This window comes from Coturnix japonica, chromosome 2 (assembly GCF_054131305.1).
Source record: "Coturnix japonica strain WE chromosome 2, WE-NBRP24, whole genome shotgun sequence".
Classification (NCBI taxonomy): Eukaryota; Metazoa; Chordata; class Aves; order Galliformes; family Phasianidae; genus Coturnix; species Coturnix japonica.
In genome coordinates, this window is record NC_140664.1 from 99,999,418 (window position 1) to 100,021,833 (window position 22,416).

The 22,416-nt window shown below is 39.8% G+C and overlaps 1 protein-coding gene across 6 annotated transcripts in view; it reads left to right on the forward strand.

Annotated features, from left to right (window-relative positions):
- Window positions 1-22,416, forward strand: part of LARS2 (leucyl-tRNA synthetase 2, mitochondrial) — a 121,208-nt gene that overhangs the window by 35,145 nt on the left and 63,647 nt on the right. For 3 of the 6 annotated variants that reach the window (XM_032442390.2, XM_085540508.1, XM_085540507.1), the window contains 3 exons: window positions 11,051-11,306; window positions 13,139-13,267; window positions 21,916-22,007. In XM_032442390.2, coding sequence (XP_032298281.1) covers window positions 11,051-11,306; window positions 13,139-13,267; window positions 21,916-22,007 — 477 coding nt within the window. Of the gene's footprint in view, window positions 1-333; window positions 6,251-7,541; window positions 7,577-8,858; window positions 8,910-11,050; window positions 11,307-13,138; window positions 13,268-21,915; window positions 22,008-22,416 lie in introns of those variants that run through there. The other 3 variants (XM_015854174.2, XM_085540510.1, XM_015854175.3) reach the window with 2 other exon arrangements.

The following is a 22,416-nucleotide window of genomic DNA, read 5'->3' on the forward strand; positions in this document are numbered from 1 at the left end:
ATGGCATTTGCATTTATATGCTAGTTCCTAGAGCATAAGGGAAATCCTGTTATGGCTGAGAATCTTTGCTGTGTATACAGTATTTTCCGATGAATTACTTCTGATGAGTTCTAGTACCAGTAATATCTGCTTTTATGACATCTAGATGGCTGGTAAAGGCATAGGTCTGTTGCTGTGGACTCAATGAAAGCTTTGAAATTTAGAGTAGTTCGCTCTCTTATGTTACATGGATTCTCACCTCTCAGCTTTAAGTCACTGGATATGGGGAACCTCTTAGAAGAGGGGTAAAAGGGAACCAAGTATTTGAAACCCAGAAGTGAAGGAACTAATGCAAGATCATCCAGCAGGCTACTGGCAGGGCTGAGGAAAGCCTCTAGTTTTCCTGAGACACTATATAGTGCGCTACCCTTCCTCAGCTTCTAAATAAAGGGTTTTACGTAAAATGAAAAGAACAAAACAAAACCCAACACCTCTTACTTCTTTATTTAGTGATCTCTGCAATCATGAAAACCATGGAGTATTCCTTAATTGCTTGAGTCCAGGTGAAGAAAACCTGCTGCTTCTGCTACATTTTAGGGGGAAAGAAGGAAACAGAAAGGGGATCTGTAATGATGAAGAAGCCAGCAAACTTCCTTCTCAATAGGATGCCGAAAGAATTGAGGGCACAGGTCATCTTCTCTTCTCTGCTTCCTGTAGTGGCTAAGGGCACCAAAATAAGTGGGAGGATCCAATCTAAACACTGGGCTTCGTGGCTGGTGCAATCACCACAATTCTGTGTTTTTCAGCAATGGGATGCCATCCAGAAGGACAAAGACAGGCTGTGGCAGTGGGCACAAGAGAAACTCATGAGGTTCAACACTTCCAAGTGCAAAATCTTGCACCTGGGTCACAGCAACCCCCACTATCAGTACAAACTGGGGGATGTAAGGATGGAGCACAGCCCTGACAGAAAGGTCTTGGTGGCACTGGAGGATGCCAAGCTGGATATAAGACAGCAATGTGACCTCACAGCCCAGAAAGCCAGCCATAACCTAGGTTGCATCCAAAGAAGCACAGCCAGCAGGGCAAGGGAGGAGATCCTGCCCCTCTACGCTGGTGAAGCCTCACCTGAAGTACTGCATCCAGATAAGGAGTCCTCAGTACAGGAGAGACATGGACCTGTTGGAGGGCATCCAGAGGAGGGCTGCAAAAATGATCCAAGGAATGGAACACCTCCCTTGTGAGGACAGGCTGAGGGAACTGGAGCTGTTCAGCCTGGAGAAGAGAAGGCTCTGGGGAGACCTGAGAGCCGCCTTTTTTATCAAGGGGGGCTGTAATAAGGAAGAGGGCTGACTCTTTAGCTGGGTCTTTGTGATGGGACAAGGGGAAACTGTTTCAGACTAAAAGAGGAGAGATTTAGATTGGATATAGGGGAAAAAATCTTACAGTAAGGGTGGTGAAGCATAGGAACAGGTTCCTCAGAGATGTGGTGGATGCCCTGTCCCTGGAGACGAGCCTCTGAGCAACCTGATCTAGCTGTAGATGCAGGGGAGTTGGATTAGATGACCTTTAAAGGTCCCTTCCAACTCAAGTGATTCTGTGATTCTATAATTGTAAATTTAATGACTAATTGTTCACAAAGCCTGGTGATCTGTTTTAACCATGTGATATCCAGGAGACTAGAACAAAAAGCACTCTTAGTCTCTTTTCAGTGGGTAGGTAATTAGTCAACCAGCTAAATAACCAATAAACTCTATCATGTACCTGTGGCTTCCTTACTTCTAGGAAAACGACTCCCAGTAATTACATGCCACATGGTAGCTTCTCACACCAACATTTTACAAATAGTAGCTACAATTTGAAAGTACAGAACAATATGCCGGGCTTGCCAGACATTCAAAATATTTATCTTTCTTTCTTAAAACATGAATTTTATCTCCAAAAACTACACTTACTGGCAGCCCCTGAACAGTAAATCTACAGAAGTGAAACTGAGTCTAGCTTGAGACAGAGAATCCTTGGAGGCACTAAAGCAGGAAAGGATTTGTTTATATTATTAGGATGTGAAGACTGTCTACTTTCCTAAGGGATATAAAGCATTCAGTGAGCATCTGGTATTTCACAAGATACTGAGCCATAGGACTGCCCAAGAATTACCTTTTGCATATGCATTATGGGCCATTTTAGAGTTTCTAAACTTTTATAAGAAATGGAATTTCATCCCTTCTCTCTAATGGCATGTCTAAAGGCATGCTGCAGACTTCTTATACATCTTCTTACCTTCCTATTTCTCTATCACTCTTTCCAGATTTACGGAAAGACAAGCACTAGAAGTCCTGAACAATCCTTAAGGAATCTGAGCACCACACTAATGCAAAAGCAGTGCTAATGTGGGCTAATGATTCTAGGTATTAAGCTGCTTTCTATTTGTTACTCATTTATTGGGCTTCCATATGGTAAAGAGTAGAAATCAATGTTTAAATTAGTGTAAGGTTACAATTTAAGCACTGGCTTTGCAAAGATGTCATAACTGTGAACCTTATTGTACTGCTTAGACTTAGCACTGTTAGCAGGAAATAATACAGACAAAAACAAACAAACAAAAGCCTGGAGAAGTATGAAGACTTAAAAGTAGGAATCTACATCTTCATATACAGAGTGTCTGAATGGAGTCTTGGCATCTTGTTCACTCTGTACAAATTGTTTTTCACAAGGTCAGGCTGAACTAAAGAAATTTTGATTTGATTGCTGAAGCAACCCTGAATTCCTTACACAGGGCACAACACCAGGACACTCCAACAGGTCACCTGAGCATCACTGTGGATGTGCACACCTAGAGGCAAATTTGCCTTGAATTCCAGAAGACAATTTGTCTTTATTTATGAGAACAGAATCTAAAATGAGCCCTGCTTTCCAAAGAGACACTCTCAACCATTAAAAAACTGCAGCCATGTAAAAAGCCTTTGGAGAAATACAAGTGCTTAAGATTTATATGTTCTTTTTTTTTTTTTTTTTTTTTTTTTTTTTTTAGATGTAGCATATAAATCTCAAACATCTTCTATTAAGCAGCAATATACTCCATTTTCTTGTATAGTTCCTCTGATATCTTCTTCTTTATTTTCAGCTAGAAAATGAGTGGCAGGTTTGATAATATCAAGACCTGAAAATGAGGAGTTAATTGGTATGGAAGCATTACAGTCCAGAGCATTTGATTCTCTTATTAGTAGTCTTATCCTTGGGAAGCAAAAGGATTTCTATCTAACAGATCTGAATAGCATATGTAGTGTAGCTAACAACCACAATCACTCTATGAAATGAACTTATTATCTCTGTAGCCTATGTGGCATTAAGATAGAGCTGTTTGATAGCAACATCAATAAATTAATAACAATAGCAAAAAAAAAGAAAGATAAGTCGTAGTAGATGATCATTAGGAAAAACTACCAGACTTTAAACGGCATGTACAATGCTCCAGCAATCTTTTTTGCTTTCTTTCCCAAGAAAATTAAATTAAAAATTCCTTTAGCAGGACTCAGAGCTGCAAACAGTTCTAATAAAGGATAGAAAGTATCTGTAATTGTATGAGACAGAAGGGGATCATAATAGCATCATAACTTTTCCAGCTGCAATATCTGCAGCAATCTATAGCAGCACAATGGTCTCTGTTGGCCTCTTGCAGCCGTCACCATTCCCAGATGTGGGATTCTTGAGGCTTTCAAGCTGTACAGGTTGGAGCAGCCATGTGGCTGTCCAAGTGCCCCCAACTGCAGACTGCACCGCTGGTCCAACCCCTTTCTGGCACTTGGGGCTTTCAAACTGGCATTTGTTTCCTCTGTCTGCTTTGATATCTGACAAGAGATTATTAGCACTCTTCTTGGAAGTCTCACATTTTTCATTTACTGCGTTTCTTGATCAGAGTCCTTATTGTGTCAGTAGTGTGGCACACAGACTTGTATTAACATCACACAATTTTTCACCAGAATTGTTCTTTCTGCATTGCTGGTCTTTCTGCAGATTCTCACCCCCACACAGGCACGATGAGAAACAGCAGATTAGTACATAAAATAATAATTCTAAAATGCAGAGGTATCCTGCAGCCAACGTTACAACAGTCCATCATGCCCACAGGGCGCAGCTGAAAACAAAAGCATTCACAAAAGTGATTATTAAGCAAGGCTAGTTCCATGAAGCCCAAGAAGAGCACAGGCTCTGACTTTGATACCCCGTGTTGCCACTGGATGAGCTTTCCCCCTTAGTGAAAAACCGTCCTCAATTAAAACAGGCCCTGGCCAACTCTGCTCCCAGAGCCATGCCCAACATGGGCTCCATATGGTCTGGGCTGATGTTTTTCTTGTGCATGGCTCCTCATGTGACCAGAGAGAAGGTGAGCTGTCTGCCTTAGCTGTAAAGTGGGCACAGTGTCCTAGCACAACAAAACTGTCTGCTTGCCCTTTGCTGCTCTGCAATGCCTCCTTTATCACTCCAACAGCAAGATGCTGTCATGGTTCAATTGTAAAAAAATGCTAATAGGGAAAGGCTTTGAGTCCATGACCGTTGTTCTCAGGCTTAGGTCATTCTTGCATGAACAGAAGATTTTATGTCGATAAGGAAAGAATGAAGGTACATCCTTTGCTGAAATTGCATTTCCTTTGCTTGAATCTTCTTTTTGGGACAGGAAAGCACAGAACATCCTCTCCTGCCCATCTCCATCACATCTTTTCAACATAAATAAGGAGTGCTGAATGAGCTTATCGGGTACATCTGGTATGCCTGCAAGCTATGCAGGCAGGTGGTTTTTTTGCTGAAAAAATATGCAAAAGAACATTCCCCCTGTCAAAAGTTAACTTTTGTATTAAAACATAAGCAGTTTTGAGGGGACAGAAGAAAACAGTTCACAGCTTTGCACCTCTTGGACCTTCAGGTTCCCCACTGTACTGCAGGATGAATAGCATGGCTCTATCTGCTTTGCTCTATGATTCAAACCTCACATCCATAGAGCAAGGTCACTTCAGAAGGTAAGTCAGAATTTTTCCAGGGAAATAACTTACAGTACTTCAGGGGGCCACCTCCATTATCAAACACAGACCAGACCCCAGCTCTCCATGGGGATCATGTCCATCACCTTTCCTGCTAATGAGTTGAATTTTGTCCTAAAAGTAGTGTTGAATTTTTGGAAGAAGAGGTTGTTTCCACCCTTGTGGAAAGTTGTTACAGGGCTTCTTTGATGCAGTAACGAGAATCCAGTTTTCTTTCTAGTCTAAATGCAGTATGTCTAGTTTTTATTATTAGTTCCTTTAAGTGGTTCTTCCCTGTTCTTGGTATTAACCCAACCAACGCATTCTTAGAAATGTCAGTATCCTGCCATAGCCTTTATTATTGAGTCTCAGCAGTGCTTTATGTCACCTCTCATATAACACGCTTTGTGTACTTCTCTGCACTTGTTGCAGATGAATTCACCTTTCTTACAGAAATGTGACAGAGGCTGCATACTGTGTTGCAGATGTGCATTCATCCATGCCTTTACAATGAAACTTTTTCTTTTTGCTGGAAATACCTTGTCTGAAGTGTGCCATGAGCATGTCCACCTATTTCACGGCTTCATTCCACAGCTGATTCATTGTTATCCGGTGATCATCATTGATACCCAGAATTCTGTTTGCCTGAGTCATCTCTCTTCTCACGTAGAGAAGAAATTTCTCATTAACCCTGAAGTGCGCACCCTCACATTGTCTTCTAATCAAGCACTGCTTCCCATTTATGTACCAGCCAAAGTCAAAAAGGTTTTAATATACAACTGTTGTCTTCTGCATGAGCTGTGTTCCTTCATCTTCAGATTTCAATAGCACACCTACTTCATATGCCAGTGTAGGTAATAAAAATATTACCAGCACTGGTCCTAAAATTGACCCTTGAGTAACTTTTGCAGTATCTTGCTTCTTGGCTCTCGTCTTTTCTTCCCTTTCCTCTGCTCTTTTCCATCAGTCAATTCCTCCCTGCTTTTCATGTCCTCTGTAATTTCCAGCTTCTTTTGCTTCATTAATATTTTGCCATTTAGGACTGTATCAAGTGCTTTACTAAGGTCCAAATGAAATTTACCACGTTTTCAATTTTGGAAAATCCATTATCTCATTTAGGGAAAGCTATCAGATTATTCTAGCATTGTGCTCCCCTGGTTAACATGGGCTCCTTTCATCTTGTTTTCTGTTCAACTAGCAGGAATAACATAATCATTCTTTTTCCTTTAGTAATTACACTGGATGTAGAAAAACAGGTAAGAGAAAACCTAAATCTCATTTACTTCCATGTGGGGCATGTTTATATCAACATAAATTGTGCATATACACATATACATGTGCATATGTCTGTTATATAGTTAAATATGCAGACAGTGTATACACACATACTTAAGTATGCACATACAACAATTTCCAAGCTGCAATGAGCTTTTTAGTATAAATTAGTATTTTAACTTTTCCACATAATGCAGATTTTTTTTTCTTTTCTTTCTCTCTCTCTTTTTTCTCATTAATTTTAAGACTTTGAGGTATTTTCATCCTGTTCTACTGCAGTCCTTCCTGGAGCCAGCTAACAGCTAAAAAGACAACCCTGGTGTGCAGGATGATTTTATCCAGCACTCAGATTGTTTCCTGCTGTCAGATATCATTAGAAAGTTTAAGTGCAGTCTAGATGTTGGATAATTGCTATGATGAAGTTTGGCCATCAGTGTAAAAAGCAGGTTCAGTTGTTATAGTTGAATGGAAAGTGTCCATTCTGCACCTATTTTAACATGAGAGCCTGGTCCTTAACAAAAGAAACATCATCACACAGCAAGGAGTTCATTAATGCATGTCTTTCTGTTAACTCTTTATTCTCTGATGTGGTAGTGCACACTGTTGTCAAACACAGTTTTACAGTGAAGGAGGGTGATAGGGGCTGAGACAGCCCAAAAGTTTCCCTGGCAACCCAAAGGGACTGGTTCCACCATTTTTCTCCTGCTCCATTCACATCCCTACACTGCTCTCAACTGGATGATCCCTGGCTTAATTCTGGCTCTGGCACTCATCGAGCCCTTTGCCAAGCCAATTCACCTCCTTGATGGGACAGGCAACTGTTTGCTTTCCTTGCTGTCCTACTCTGTGGCCAGTCTCCAAAAATTACACTCCTATATGTAAAAAAAGAGGTTATCACTCCCAGATGCATCTGAGTTGTGGACAACTTAGTGACAGTATATCACCACTAGCAGAGTCCACTAACTCACCAGGACAGTTCAGATGACTATCTTTAAAACATTTTTAATCTGTTTTTTTTTTTTGGGGTTTTTTTTTTTTTTTTCAGATTAAAGGTAAGAAACATCAAGCTATGAATGTTGCAGAAGTGTAATTTTGCTCTTTGCTGTGTCTAACTAGCTATGAACAACAACAGAACCATGCTAGTGAACTAGAAGGTGGCCAAGGTGGATAAAGAGCAGGGCTTACTTAGCTTGAAAACTGGGTAGTAGATGAAGGGGGAAAAAAACAACAACCAAAAGTGTATTGATTTTGCAAACTTCTCTTCACCTACAGGTACACACTTAACTCGCGAACTTTGGTCTGAATAGGTAAGAAGCTCTTGACTGTCAGAGATACTGGTCTGAATAAGCAGGATGTGCATTTTGGGTTCAACACATCCCCAGGTAGTCACCCACCTCAATATAAGTGCTCAACAAAATGCGCTCAGAATGAGGCTGACCTAGGACTTAAATAGGACCCAGACCCATGTCTGGAGCCAACATCTGCCTTTCAAAACAGTGCTGATGATTCCACTAAGCCTAGATCTTGCACATTTTCAAAATCCTTCCTTGTCACTCTGTGGCAGGATGAGTAGCACTCGGACAGGCCCAGGTTCATGGATTTTCTAACTAGATGGGACCATCCTGGTTGTGAAGAACAGCCCCCTGGATGGGAGGAGTGTATTTACTTGTTATTCAGCTTATCTCTTTTCCCATTTATGCATGGTGTAAGTTACTCATCTTGCAAAGTCAAGAGATGATGAACCTGTAGTGATGTAGATGCTTTGTATGACAAGAACTTCCTTCATGACCAAGATCAGTCTCCCACCAGAGGAAGCACCAACCATATCACTTAATACTCTTACAAACAGATTAAGCTCTGCCCCTAGTATTGTGTCTTTTCCAAATCCATTCCCTTCTACCCCAAAAGTATAACTCTACCTTTCTGTATTTTTCAAGAGTTTATTCTTCCATTACTGCAATATTGGAGTGCCCTTTAAATAAACCCTATTGGATAAATGAAGGTTCTATTTATTTAACTTCATGGAATCATTAGGAATTCTTCTCCTTGAGATCTGGTCTCAGTTGGGGGATAGGGCTTTGAGAGAAGGTTGTGGGTTTTTTTTTCTTTTCTTTATATAATGAAGTCTATTATTATTATTATTTTTAATATTCTCTAGTGCAACTCTTTACACCTCTGCACTCCAGTCACCTGTGTTTGTCATTCTCTAAGTGCTCCCAAGGTATGGCAGGCCTGCATTTCTGTCTGACATCCATCTAACTTCCTTGGAGGCATTTAAGATGGCAATTAATTTAGTATTCATCTAAACAGATTATCCTTAGCTTCAAGCCAATGAAATCTATAAGCAGATTGCGTGGATGAGAAAGCAATCTTTTAGTGAGATGAATGGATTAAAAAAAAAAACAACAAGACAAAGGTCTGACAACCCAATCAGCTCTAATCTTGATGGCAGGCCTTGAGAAATACAGGTCAATATGTTTCATGTTTGATCCTTAGTAGTCCAGACATAGAGCACGGCCCAACCCCGCCGCGCACTGCGCATGCGTACAGGGCGGCGCAGGCGCGGAGCCTCCCGATCGCGCCCCCCCCACCCCAAGATGGCGGCGCCCAGAGTGGGAGGCGGCAGCTGAGGGAGCGCAGGTAACCGTCCCCCGCCTCCCACCAGCAGCACGTCTCCAACCTCCGCCCGGCCCTGTCTGCCCTCTCCCTCAGCTTCTCCGCTGCCTTGCCGGTCCTCTCAGGCTCTTTTGCCTGTGTGCTACAGCATCATTGCGATGCAGAGTCTCGAGCTGTGTTCCTCTGCGTTCTATTAGTCCATCCTCATGCTCTTTTGAAGCTGCTGTGTGTGAGATACTCGGCCTGCCGCCTGCTCCTAGCAGAGGGAGGTTGTCCGTATATGTGGCACTTTTCTTGTCTTCCACCTGTGCACGTACAGTGCTTGTGTTCTGTGCTACAAGGCATGAGGGGGCTTGGGGAGAGCCCAGCCCTCACCTCAGTGCTGGAAGTGGCTTCTGGAGGGAAGGATGGAGCTCCTTTCTCTTACAAAGCCGAAGTAACAGGAAAAATAATAAATAAAGAAATAATACAAATTACAGTCAAGTAGGCAAGTGCTAAAAAGTTCTTGCTAATTTGAAGTTGCACGCATAAGTGTGACTGTGGAGGCTAGGAAATGGAGTGGCTTCTGAGTAACTCACACACAACTGTGCTTAGAATCCGGAGTCCAGTTCTGCATTTCAGTATTTGTATTTGTATTTCTATATATCAGTGTGGCCTTGTAGCCAAAAAAGCCAATGGCATACTGGGGTGTATTAAAAAGAGCGTGTCCAGCAGGTTGAAGGAGGTGATCCTCCCCCTCTACTCTGCCCTGGTAAAGCCTCATCTGGAATACTGTGTCCAGTTCTGGGCTCCCCAGTACAAAAAAGACAGGGATCTCTTGGAAAGAGTTCAGCGGAGGGCCACTAAGAGGGTGAAGGGCCTGGAACATCTCCCCTATGAGGAGAGACTAAGCAAACTGGGTCTGTTTAGCCTTGAAAAAAGAAGGCTGAGAAGGGACTTGATCCAGGTTTATAAATACCTGAGGTGTAAGAGCCATAGTGGTGAGTCTGGTCTCTTTTCAGTAGTGCGTGGGGATAGGACTAGGGGTAATGGGATGAAAGTACAGCATAGGAAGTTCCGCACGAATGTGCGGAAGAACTTCTTTACAGTGAGGGTGACGGAGCACTGGAACAGGCTGCCCAGGGAGGTGGTGGAGTCTCCTTCTCTGGAGATATTCAAGACCCGCCTGGACGCCTTCCTGTGTGACGTGGTGTAGGGAGCCTGCTTTGGCAGGGGAGTTGGACTCGATGATCTCTAGAGGTTTCTTCCAACCCCTACAGTTCTGTGATTCTGTGATTTGTTATTGCAATTGAGAATGATTGTAGAGATTTAGCAAGGAAAAGGTTCAAGGCACTGCTGTGACTTGTGTGTTTGTGTGTATTCAGCACTGAGGGATATGGTCAGTGGGCGTGTTGGGGCTGGATTAGCAGTTGGACAAGGTGATCTTAGAGGACTTCTCCAGCCGTAGTGATTTTATGATTCTGTATCTTATTGAAACCAATCATGAGCTTGAACACTACTTGATCTTATTCACATTGGAGTCATTTTTATTTTGGAACACTCATTCCGAAGCACATAAGGGTTTTCAGTAGGAGGAGAATAGATCACTCTAGAACTAGTCTTTCTTACCTTATTAAATCAGACCTGTTCTGAATTGTATAAGTTTCCCGGGTAGTTCTAGCTGGAAGCTATACTGACAAAGAAGCCCTTAGCACGATACTTAATTTAGAATACCTAGCTGAAATCTACCAATTATAGTAATCCTCCCCCATATCTTATCCTTGATGACAAATTCAGGAGTTTTACAGAATAATTTCATCCAACTTCCTCTTCTCCCTATATTCATTCTAAATGATTACTAACACCGTTAGCCCACTTCTGTTTAGTCAGCTGAGTTCCTTGGGTCTTCAGTGACTAATGCTGTTTTTATGGGAGTTGGAATGCTAGAGTAGAAATCTGTCGTAACACTGTTGTTCTATGCAAGGGCCACAGTTTGTTCTCTTAGACAGAACATAAATGCTTGTATAATTTAAATGCATGGGAACAAATTGCAAATAGAAAACAGCAAAGTAATCTAAATTGAGCAAAAACATGTTTCAGAGCAACCAAATTTCTGTATCATCCTAATAACCTCTGAAATACTGCTCTGTGTTGGAGACCAAACAATGTCTTTTTATCTTTTTCAGAATGGACACCGTAGCACTCAGAATGCAGTCGGTTTGTCAGAGATTTGGTGCCTGTTCCACATGTTTGAACAGACAACTGAATGGCTTCTTGGCTCTCATTAAATGGCAGAAGAATCTGGTCCCTGCTTGTGTCAGAACTATTTACAGTGAGACGGGAAGATGGGAGAAAAACTATGGGCAGGAGACAAGGAGAAGAGTGGAAAACTGGTGGTTCCCAAGAGTAAAGGAGCAGTTCTGCAGAATTTCAGAAACAGATGTAAGCACTGTGAGAAATTTGGAAGTTACGTTCGATATTTTTGTTTTCTTAAAATGAAATTAATTCAAAAGTATTGAATGCAATGAGCTTACAATGATAAGGTGTATATTGTAGTTGAGAAGGGAATATTTTTATGTAATAGTAGACTATTAAAAGCGAACACTGCAGTAGGTGGGGGAAAAAAAGGAAGAACATGATGTTCAGCAGAGCATGAGCTTGGAAATGTACAGTGTTTACTCAGTTATTTCTTCCAATTTTGTATCGCATTCAGGAATTATTTATATATATATATATGTTATATATATATATATAATTATAAAGCATTAAAAGAAACATCTTTTATTTTCGTAACTTTTTGAAGTAATGTTCTCTGTGGCTGTGACAGAAGCTATTATATTAGGCACTGTGGTCTTTGTTGCAGGCAGTTGATTTGCTTTTTTTTAAACAATATCTTCTGTTTTGCAGTGAGTTAGGAATAATGAGTAACATACAGAAAAAAACATTCCCATGCAACGAAAGATGTCAAAAACAACTGTAGCTTCTGTATCTGACTCTCTGATTTCTCAGTTATGCTCAGTCACATAGAGATCAAAACTTATTTTTGGCCCCTCTTGTTTCCATGTTCTTCTCTCTTAAAATGTGCCCCGTCTCGAGCAAAAATAAATAAGTCAGTGCTATCCAACCATGAAGGACAGGAATCACAGAATGACCCAGGTTGGAAGGGACCTCGAGGATCACGAAACTTCAACCCCCCTGCCTGGCAGGGCCATGTTTACTAGATCAGGTTGCCCAGGGCCCCATCCAGCCTGGCCTTGAACACCTCCAGGAAGGGGGCTTGCTTTCTCTGATGAAGAAAACTGAGATGAAAATAGTGTTTTTGTGTATATCTAGGAGGGAAGGAATTAACTTATGCCTTTTTCCTTTTATTATGTGATAATACACGTATATGTAAGATAGCTCATACATATAATATGTAGGCTAAGTTCTGAATGGCAATGCAAAGTATGTATTTGTTTTGTCCTCACCATTAAAGTAGAAAATCTCTTATTAAGAGGCAGTATGATAAATATATTGTACAGTTCCAAATAGTAAATCCCCACCTTCTTTTTTTGTTGCTTGCATTGTTGTTAAAAGAAAAATAATGCAATACCTTTTCAAGCATGTATTGAAGATAAATCAATGGCAATCAAAACATTTTTAGAAATAATCTATGGGAGATGCAGTGTTTGATTTCCTCTGTAACTTTTGTCAGTTTACTCAAACCAAACTAAATTAAGTTTCTGGGTACTACTTTAAGCTACTTTGTAATTGAGTGTAAGAATAAAGCAGAGGAGTTTGACTTCAGTGGATGTTTGCCATTACAAGTGAGATTATAAGATTACAAGTTTCTCAGTATGTTTCACAAACTTGGCCATCTGGGAGCTCCATATTCATTTTAAATACAATGTCAAACACTTAACAAAACTTTAGAGAATTGCCTTGACTATAATTTTCTTTAATTGATTGAAATCATTAGGAGTATGCAGGTAATGCCATACAGCTGCTATGGTACAGAATGGTGATTTGTTTAGCTGCTGTCAATGTTGAGTAAAAGTTTATTAAAGATGTGATTTTTCAAGTACCATATAACTATCAGTGTAAATTGATGAGGTGACTGCAAAGTCTGGTAAAACATCTCTGTTTGTAGGCCCAAAGAATATGATCGTAGGACTTTAATTAAGGATCTGAATTTTGTTTCTTTTCATGGTAATTTGTAGTTTGTAATCTACACGTGTATTTATTCCAGGGAAATGCTCACTTGTGGTTAAAACTTTCTAACAATTCCTTTCTAGAAATCAAGACCAAAATTTTATGTGCTTTCTATGTTCCCATATCCTTCTGGAAAACTTCACATGGGTCATGTTCGTGTCTACACCATCAGTGACACTGTTGCTCGGTTCCAGAAGATGAGGGGGATGCAGGTAAGAAAGGATCTACAGTAGGCTTGGTTTTTTGTTTCCTATTTGTTTGTTTTCTGTTTAATTTTGTTTTATGAATGTGTCAATATAATTGGATAGGAAGTTAGTATTTTCCAGAGTCTACAAAGGTGGAGGTTTAGTTGGAATATATACTACAAATGCATAGGTGATGACGCTTAGACTTTTGAATATTTGAGGCTTTTAAAAAATGTGATCTTCAGAGCTCACTGTTTTGTAAGTGATCTTTAGAAACTAACAGTGTAGTTAATGCCGTTATCTGTTAGTGGATGGCACAGTGTCAGTGAGAAGTGTGGGCCACACTGTTTCTATGAGAGCAGACTGAAGGCCTGAGAAAAAGTTCATGTCCTGTTGCTGACAACATAAAACTGAGAAGCCTCAGAAGCCAACACCATTTGTGACTCCCCCCATTCCTCCAGCGAGTGGAAGATGTAGTTGGGAACTTGGTCCCTGCAGCCTATGTATGGGATTTGATTGTTTTAGGTAGAATTGAGTCCTGAGTGACAAACATGTTAAGGGGAGAGAAAATATTTGGTAGGGGGTATTTGTTAAGAATGTGGGAAAGAGGAACATGGAAAAGGAATATTCTGTTTTGGAGTAGGGAGAAAAACAACAGAAATCACTTTAGGCAAAAACCAAAGTCTCGGAGAGGAATGTATTAGAGAGAAGATCAGTAAAAATGGAATTGAAACCTCAGAGTGCAAATGAAGGTGAAATGGAGAAATAAATGTTAGTTGTTGGTATTAAGTGCAGTCTCCTTGCTAGAAATAATGCAGAGATGCATGGATTTATTACAGTCCATGAGACTTCAGAGGTGTTGTCACTGAATTAAGTCAGTGTGTTGCCTTTCCAAATACTGTTAATTTGATGCCAATGATGGAACTACCATGCACTGAATATGTCCTATTTTACAGGAATGTGTTCTCATGCTTTTAAAATTATGAGAAAAAGGAATCGATAACACAGACTTTTAAAGAGGAAAAAAAAGACAACAACCAGTGTCTCTTTTAATAATAATCTGTCCTAACTTCTCTGAATGACTAGAATTCAGATCTCTTTTTAAAAAATATAGCCAACTGGAACCCTGATGAGACCTTAGATCAAGACCACTGGACATGCCATTTCAGAACACAGGTTCTGTCATAGCAGTAATGGCAGAGATATCAGCTAATTTTCTGTTCGGGAAATGAGAACATCCTTCCCCTTGTTCCAGCTAAAGTAAAGAAAATTACTGAAGCCTATTAGAGTGCCTGTAGAACATGTTGAATTTCTATTAAAAGTTCTATCTTCCATTGCGTTAACTACTTAGAGTATTGGTATATGATTGTCTGCTATACTGTACTATAAGGAAACATTTAAGGTCTCTCAGATCATTTCTGAGTATGTTGAACTAAGAGCTGTTGTGCCAGTGGTGCACATTAACTTGCTCAGACTTCTATTTAGCCTAAAAACTTGATTTTTTTAGGAAAAAAAAATGATTAGTCACGCTAATTTCTCCATCAGTTAAATTTAGTCTTTGTAACTTATTTTATTCACACTGTTGTTTTATCAGCCTCTAGGTGTGATGCTTTCACAGTTATCTAATCTGTTATTTCCAGATTACCTGCAGTAAACTGGAACCGTTCTTTGGAGTGTGTTCGTGGAATTTCTTCATTCTAGTGGTAGTCTGATATCTTAGCTGGGAAGGGGTTCAATCGTTTTAGTAATGGAACATTAATATTTTTTTTTCTTGGCAGGATAGAATCTGTTTTTGTTTCAATTAAAATAGAGAGGTGATACATGCTCTGAGCTGCCAGAAAGCTGTACTTGGCCAATATTTCATATGGGAAAATGCATTTTTTTGCACTTTTTCCCTCCATTTTTGAGATAAATATTGCTTCGGCATAAAGCCATAGATGATATTAGTGACAAACAACACTGAAAATGGGCAATCATACAGATAACCGAATGAGCAGCAGCCTTATCTGTGATGCATAAATGCTAGTGATTTACTAAGTGGTGTGCAGGGGTGGGATTTAATGCAAAGGTAACATCACAATAGGCAATCACTGCTTCAGCATCCTGATGATGATGAGCTGTAGGAGCTACAGGAACGTTCCTGAGGCAGCACTGAGGTAGTCAGCAGCACTGTATCCTTGGGGTCAGCACCTTGGGTTGTACCAATGGACACCAAAGTCTTGTTTGTTATACTGGAAGATCTGACCAATGGAGCACTGTCTGTTGGTCCAGCACTTCTCAAATGCCCGTGGGTAGCGTGTGGGAAGCAATCTCCTTTGTGCATTTGTATTAGGATGCTGGCTAGGCACTTAGAGTACATCTGTTAGAAGATGACTTGTTTACATTGTAATTACTAACAGTGAAGTTTGGAGACTTCATGCAGTAGCTGTAAACAGTCAAGGTTACTTAGCATGAATGTAGTGAGCCACACTCTTTCCAAAAAATAACTTGCATGTTTTGAATTACAATTTTATATCTGTTAATAAACAAATGTGGAGCTAAAATATGGTTTTCTTTTCTCTGTGAGCATACGTGTGTATTGTGAATTCAAATGCAAGGGTTTTGTAAGAAGCTAAGAGAGTTCTTATTCTTTTGTTGAGAGTGCCAAGTACAAATTAGAGATAGTCATGGTGATTTTCACCATGGCTGGTATTTCCAGTCAGCCACTGCTCAGGGAAAAAGTATTTACCATTACTTTATCATGCTATCATTATCATGTCTTTGATAAATTCCGAAGTGGATAATTTTTGCCTCTTGGAGGATTGAAGATAATTCTTTTAGCAATCAGTAAGCAGAGTGATTCAGCTCAATAGTTCCTGTGATATCTTTTTAATAAAATTCTGAATTGAAATTGATACCACCGTGAGGCTCTCATATGAGTGGTACAGAAACGAGTGGTTGTTGGATAGTTCTGGTGAAATTCTGGTACACTGTGATTGGATTTTGTCATTTATGCTCAGACTGCTCCTGATAGATGAGATTGGAATATTTTCAGTCATATTTCCACAATATCCCCAAGTGACCTAAGGAACATTTTCTTTTTATCCAGAACATCTTTTTTAAAAAAGTTATTATTGTTTTTTAATTGAATGTATTTTCATTAGTTGTTTTGCTTTCCAGCAATGAATCTTAATACTCTTGAAATTGCAAAAGTGAACGGAGAGGCAAGTTTAATTAAAACTTCATAATGAATTCATCAGTAGGATATGCTATTTCAATACATTCCTACTTTCCAGTCAACATTAGCTGGTATTTTACACCACTTTTTGTGTGTGTAAAGTTGGTGTGGCTATTGGTGAGATTATGTTCTGTGGTACAAATCATGTGGAAAATATAACAGGTATCCTACGTGAATTGAGCCTTATTGAAGTTTAACAAATACCAAAGGTGTTAATTAGCTCACTTTATTACATTTTGAAAGAAAGAGGGAGAAAATGAGATGCTATCTTAAATGCAATTAAATTAGATGAGAATGTGAGAGATTACAGAGGAGAGAGACACCTTTGTTTTCTAAATGTTAGCGACAGTGTGGGGACATGGAATAAGTTTTTGTATTTTGTATCTTGTGGGAACGAGAAATAAATGAGAGCATTATGTAAGCGGCATTACTGAGTTTTGATTAAAATCTGTGTGGGTTGATTATTTTTTAATTTCAAAGTGCTTTATCAAAATGCTGAACTGTTACTGCAAAGAATCACTGAAATACTTCTTTCTAGACTGTGCTCGCTTCTCAGATTCATTATTTTAATCTGTTTCCAGCTTTTCACTGTCTCTTCATTCTTCTTCGTGGTAGTGGTGGTTTTTGGCTGTTGTCATCAAATAATCATTTGAGTTGGGAGGGACCTTTAAATAACAGGTTGCTCAGAGGCTGGTCCAGCATGAACTTCAATGCCTCCAGGTATGGGGCATCCACCAGCTCTCTGGGCGGCCTGTTCCTGCTCTTCACTACCGTATAGTAGTACTACAGTATTACTACTGTAAAATAATCTTCCTTTATATCCAATCTAAATCTTCCCTCTGTCTCTACTGTACTGAGGACTCCTTATCTGGATGCAGTACTCCAGGTGATGCTTCACCAGTGCGGAGCAGAGGGGCAGGATCTCCTCCCTTGCGCTGCTGGCAGCACTGCTTTGGATGCAGCCTAGGTTACAGCTGGCTTTTTGGGCTGTGAGGGCACATTGCTGTCTTATATCCAGCTTGGCATCCTCCAGTACCACCAGGACCTTTCTGTCAGGGCTGTGCTCCATCCTTACATCCCCCAGGTTGTACTGATAGCAGGGTTGCTGTGACCCAGGTGCAAGATTTTGCACTTGGAAGTGTTGAACCTCATGAGGTTCTCTTGGGCCCATTGCTCCAGCCTGTCTTTGTCCTTCTGGACAGCATCCTGTTCCTCACGTGTGTTGACTGCCCCCCACAGCGTGGTGTCATCTGCTGACACTTGCTGAGGGTGCTCTCAATTCCTCTGTCTCACTTGTGTGTGCACATTTGTGAGACTGAGTGCAGGAAGAATGACAGAAAGTTACCACTGAAGCCAGGGGTGGTTTCTGGAAGATGGAACTTGCAGCTGTGGATCATCTATTTAATCAGTGTTTGGAATTAGTTTCCATCAGTTGTGTCAGGGCACTGTAACTAGAGGCTTGTGTGCAGGCTTTGCTATATTGATGCACATAGTCAGCAGGCCTTCTCATTTGCATTCTTGCTTGTCTTATCACAGACTCTTAGTAAATAAATATATTCATTTACAGACATTTTTGATGCTACTTGTGTTTGTTTTCTTAGAATTTGGAATGCATCAATCTAGATTTAAGAAAGATGTATCAGCTCTCTGCTCATAGCATTCAGGCACACTGAGCACTTCAGGGAAGCAGACAGGTTTCTTATTTCTTTACAAACACTAAGAACAATTCACTGCTTGGTTTTACCTAGAAATGCTGATGGAAGCATAGAACTGAGTGTTAAAAGATCATTGTCATCATTGTGTTACATCGTGCTTACTGATCTCACCCACTAGTGTCAGTATGATAGGCTGGCTGTCATGGCAGATGGAAATCTTCTGAGAGGAAGAGCTGAGCTCTCAGAGTGGAAGTTAACTGTCTCTTCTTCTGCTTACTCCAACAGTCATATTGAGAGCTCCGGCCATCATTAATGGCAGATTTCTGGCTGTTCTTCTAAATGATCCTTAGTCCTTTGCTACAACCCAATATGAATTTAGACTCTTTGGGTTTAGGTGTTTCAAGATGCAGCTGTTTTCCTTTTTAATAACCTGCTTGTGGAAAGTTTTCTCTTTGCCCATATATCACTTCATGGTCCTACGCAAGATGTAGAGCACTGAGTGGCAGAAAATACACAACCCCGCCTGATCATGTGAGCTCCTGAGGATCTTAGGGTATGTCACTGGTGTGAAAAATTTAACTGGTGCTTTTAACTGGGCAGAGTGTAAGTAACTGCTACTCTGAGAATCTACCAGTGCCTGCTTCCTCAAAGGGAGGATTCATGCAAGGAAAGGGTGACTGCAGAAACACAGCTGGCTGTGGGGACAGCTTCTGCCATCTTAAAATGGCTGTGGGGCTATAATCTGCCTTCCTTTACCTGGTACAGACATCTTCAGATTATGTAGGCTTCTCTTCTACAAGATAGGTTCATTATTTGTCTTTCTTTTTCCAAGTGATTTGGAGAAGATCCTGTCTGTATGGAGAAGTGATGCTTGGAAGAACAGGTCACTCCAGTGAGCAGAATTGATCCCGTGACTGCATAAAGTTTAAAGGCCACTGTCAGAAGCAATCAAGTCAGCATTTAAGAAAGTTGATGACTCTTTTTTCCTTTCTTTCTGCTCATCTGTAATGTGAGAGGGAGCAGCCATGTTTTCTGCTAGTTAGAAACTTTGACCAAGCCCTAGAGAGCTTTAAGGAATATCCTTTGGTCTTCCAGATTGCTTTGTTCCTATTTTTACTTTGTTTTGAGCAGGGGAATTGAACTGTTCCTTTATTCTTTGTGCCAAGTTTTGACAGGTTAGTAGTGTATTTTTTCTTCTCTTCCACGTCTCTTGAGATTTTTTGTGTTTGTCAGAGCAATATAGTTTATCTCAGCCTTGTTTTGTGTTGGTTAAGTCAATTTAAGACATAATGCCAAGTGCTGCATGAAGACTGTGGCATTTTAGCTGTAGATGGGTAACACGCTTTGCAGCCAGAAGCTGACCTATTGTTTAGACAATTGCATTTCACAGACCTTTCACATCCATTCACGGTACAGAAGTAAAAGAGACAATGAACTTGAAATCATTTTCTAAACCACCGTGCATGTTACATTCATCTCTATAGCAACTATATAAATAGATCTATCCTGGAGATTAATTTGAGGATATTTTTAATCTCTTTAAATTCAGGTTTCTTCCTGAATCTTGAAGTAGTGTATTTCTTCAGCCCTTCAACTCAAGGAATGCTATTGGTTGTTAAATTGAACTGTATTTGACTGTGATAAGTGAATGCATCATGTGATATTTTTAATACACAAGGTAGAATTGGGAAGATTTGTGTGAGCAGATAAGTCCTGCTATCGCTGATCTCCTGCTAGCACTGATGGTACAGGGATAAAATGTCTGCATGCTAAGCTGTCTGAGCATCAGTCAGCCCGTTCAAGGAGTCTGCAACAGAGAGTGAAGCTGTCATTTCCTCATCCTTTTGCTCGTGAGCATGAGAAATGGCTTTGTTGCGCCTTGGTTTTGGCTATCCATCTGCACCCAGGAGATATTCCAAAGCCAGATTTTACAGACATTTGCCATGAGTAATTTTTGTTTTAATCTCACTTAATATGCATCAGTAAAAGAAAACATTTCTGGGGATGCATCTGCATGTTCAGCTAAAGAAATGGGGCTTAGAAAAGAGGAAGTCTGTATACTACATAGAAAAAATACCTGCTTTGTGTGGTGATCTCTGTCCGTAGCCAGTTGGCCAGCACTAGTAACAGTCAAACTGAGCTATACAAACTAATATTTTACTATGTCCTTACAAAACTCCTGAGGTTTGTAGTTTCTGTAAAGTTTACCTTTTTTTCTCCTCCCTTTTATACCAGTGGCTTTGTTTATGGTGGGGGTATGGAAGCGGGGAGTGCTGTGGGCAGGTGTGCATCAGCAGGGAACCTCTTGTAGCTTAGGCTCCAAATGAGATGTTTCCACTGAATGTTTATAATGTGAGGAGGTGAGATGTTCAAGTCTGACATTTTCTGACGTTGTAATGTGAGGAATAATTTCTCTGATAAAGGGGACGTTTCTAAGACATTATAGCATTTTGATTTCTATTAGAGTTTTACACCAAAATTGTGGTTTGTGTAGACACTTTGCTGTACTGGCATGAGATGTGGCCGATCACAGGTGAATACCTCTTTTATTGCTGCACCGTCTACTTAATCATATGCAGTAGGTTTAGTTTAAGCTCAGCATTAAAAATTAGAATACTTAGGAGTCATATCTGTTAAAATATTTTGCTATTAAACTCAGTGGATGCCAAAGGCACCTTTACAAATGTGTCTATAAAATATGTTTTATGAAGGAATCAGTTGAAGTCGGAGGTTTAGGAGGATGTGGCAAATGAATAAAAGTAGTTCAAACCAGAAACAAAAAGAGATTCTATACATCAGTAATAAACAGTTTTTTTTCTGTATGGAGTTAGCTTATAAGATTAATATTGCTGGGCTTGCTTTCTCATTGCTTTTTGAATTGCTATTAAAGAACAAGTTCTTTATGTAAGTATGTACTTAAGGGGTATTATTAAGCTTGTATAACTATAATCATATTGTTTGAATTTATTGCACATTTGTAGGTATGATAAACGGGACTGGTTTTTACCTAACATGTGAGTGTATCTAATGATAGTGGATTAAACATTGACCATGCTTCTCCTAGTTCTTAAAGAGGCTTTTTGAATCTTTACTTTTTTTTGCTAGATAAGTCATGTTTCTAAATAATTCTCATGTTAGCAGGAAAGATATATATTCAACAAAAATTATGCTCTCTATATATCTGTTAAACATTTTTAACCTTTATTTATTTGAAGTCCTGAAATACATTGTGTCAATCTGCAGTCTGTATTTACAACAGATTTTTTAAGTAAAACTTGACCAAAATATATTTCCTCATCATCTCGTTCTTATCTGACAGACTTAAGGTTATAGAGCATGTTGTGGTTTTATCTTTTCTCTTCAGCAAAAGGAAAAGCAATTAGTAGTCTGCACATCACATATAGTTATAAAACCCTTGGTTCAAATAATTTTGCTTGCTTTCTTGTTTTCTGTAGGGTGAATATTTGATTCTGCGTAGCTGTAACATCCACTGCTAATTTGGACCACAAGACAAATTACAAAGGCTTGATTTTTGTCACTGCCAACTCAGTATTGAAATAGTCTTGAGGATTTATTGCATAATGCTGTGAGCTCCCTCTAACATCAAATTGTTGATAGCCAGTTTGTTTCATATTCATCTCTTAAAACAGACGTAGCCCTCGTGGGCATGCTTTGAAGAAGTTCAATTCAGATAAAGCAGTGCTAAAATGCAAACCACGGTTGTTATTTTGAGGCTTGTGTGTGTTGCTAATGTCATTCCAGAAAGTTGCATAAGATTGTGTCTTTCATTTTTTTGCTGGCAGGTGCTAAATCCAATGGGATGGGACGCATTTGGTTTACCAGCAGAAAATGCAGCAATTGAGCATGGTCTTCACCCTGCAAGCTGGACACAAAGGTGATTTTTAATGAATATTGGTAGTGTAAATGTCTGTACTATAGAGCCCAGAAAGTAACAAAACAGAGCAAAAACAGTGTAGAAGAAATGCAATATAGGAAGAAGCTAATTTGCTGTTGTTTTGTAGAACTGTGCAGGTGACTCAATTTCAAAAGCTTGATGTGTCAAGATGATTTTCAGGGCTTCCTTCTCAATTACTTGTAAACAGCTAGGATATTGAAGAAGTGACATTTCCCAAATGTCTAAAGCGGTGAATAAGAAATAAATCAGAATTCTGTTAAAGTGAGTTAAATTTTAGTATAGAATACACAGTTGAGAAACCTACGTGGTTAGGTTTACCAGCAGTTTTCAGTAGTGTGAGAAAGAAGTTAATTTTCTCATTGGAGACCGAGTATCTAAAATGATAAGC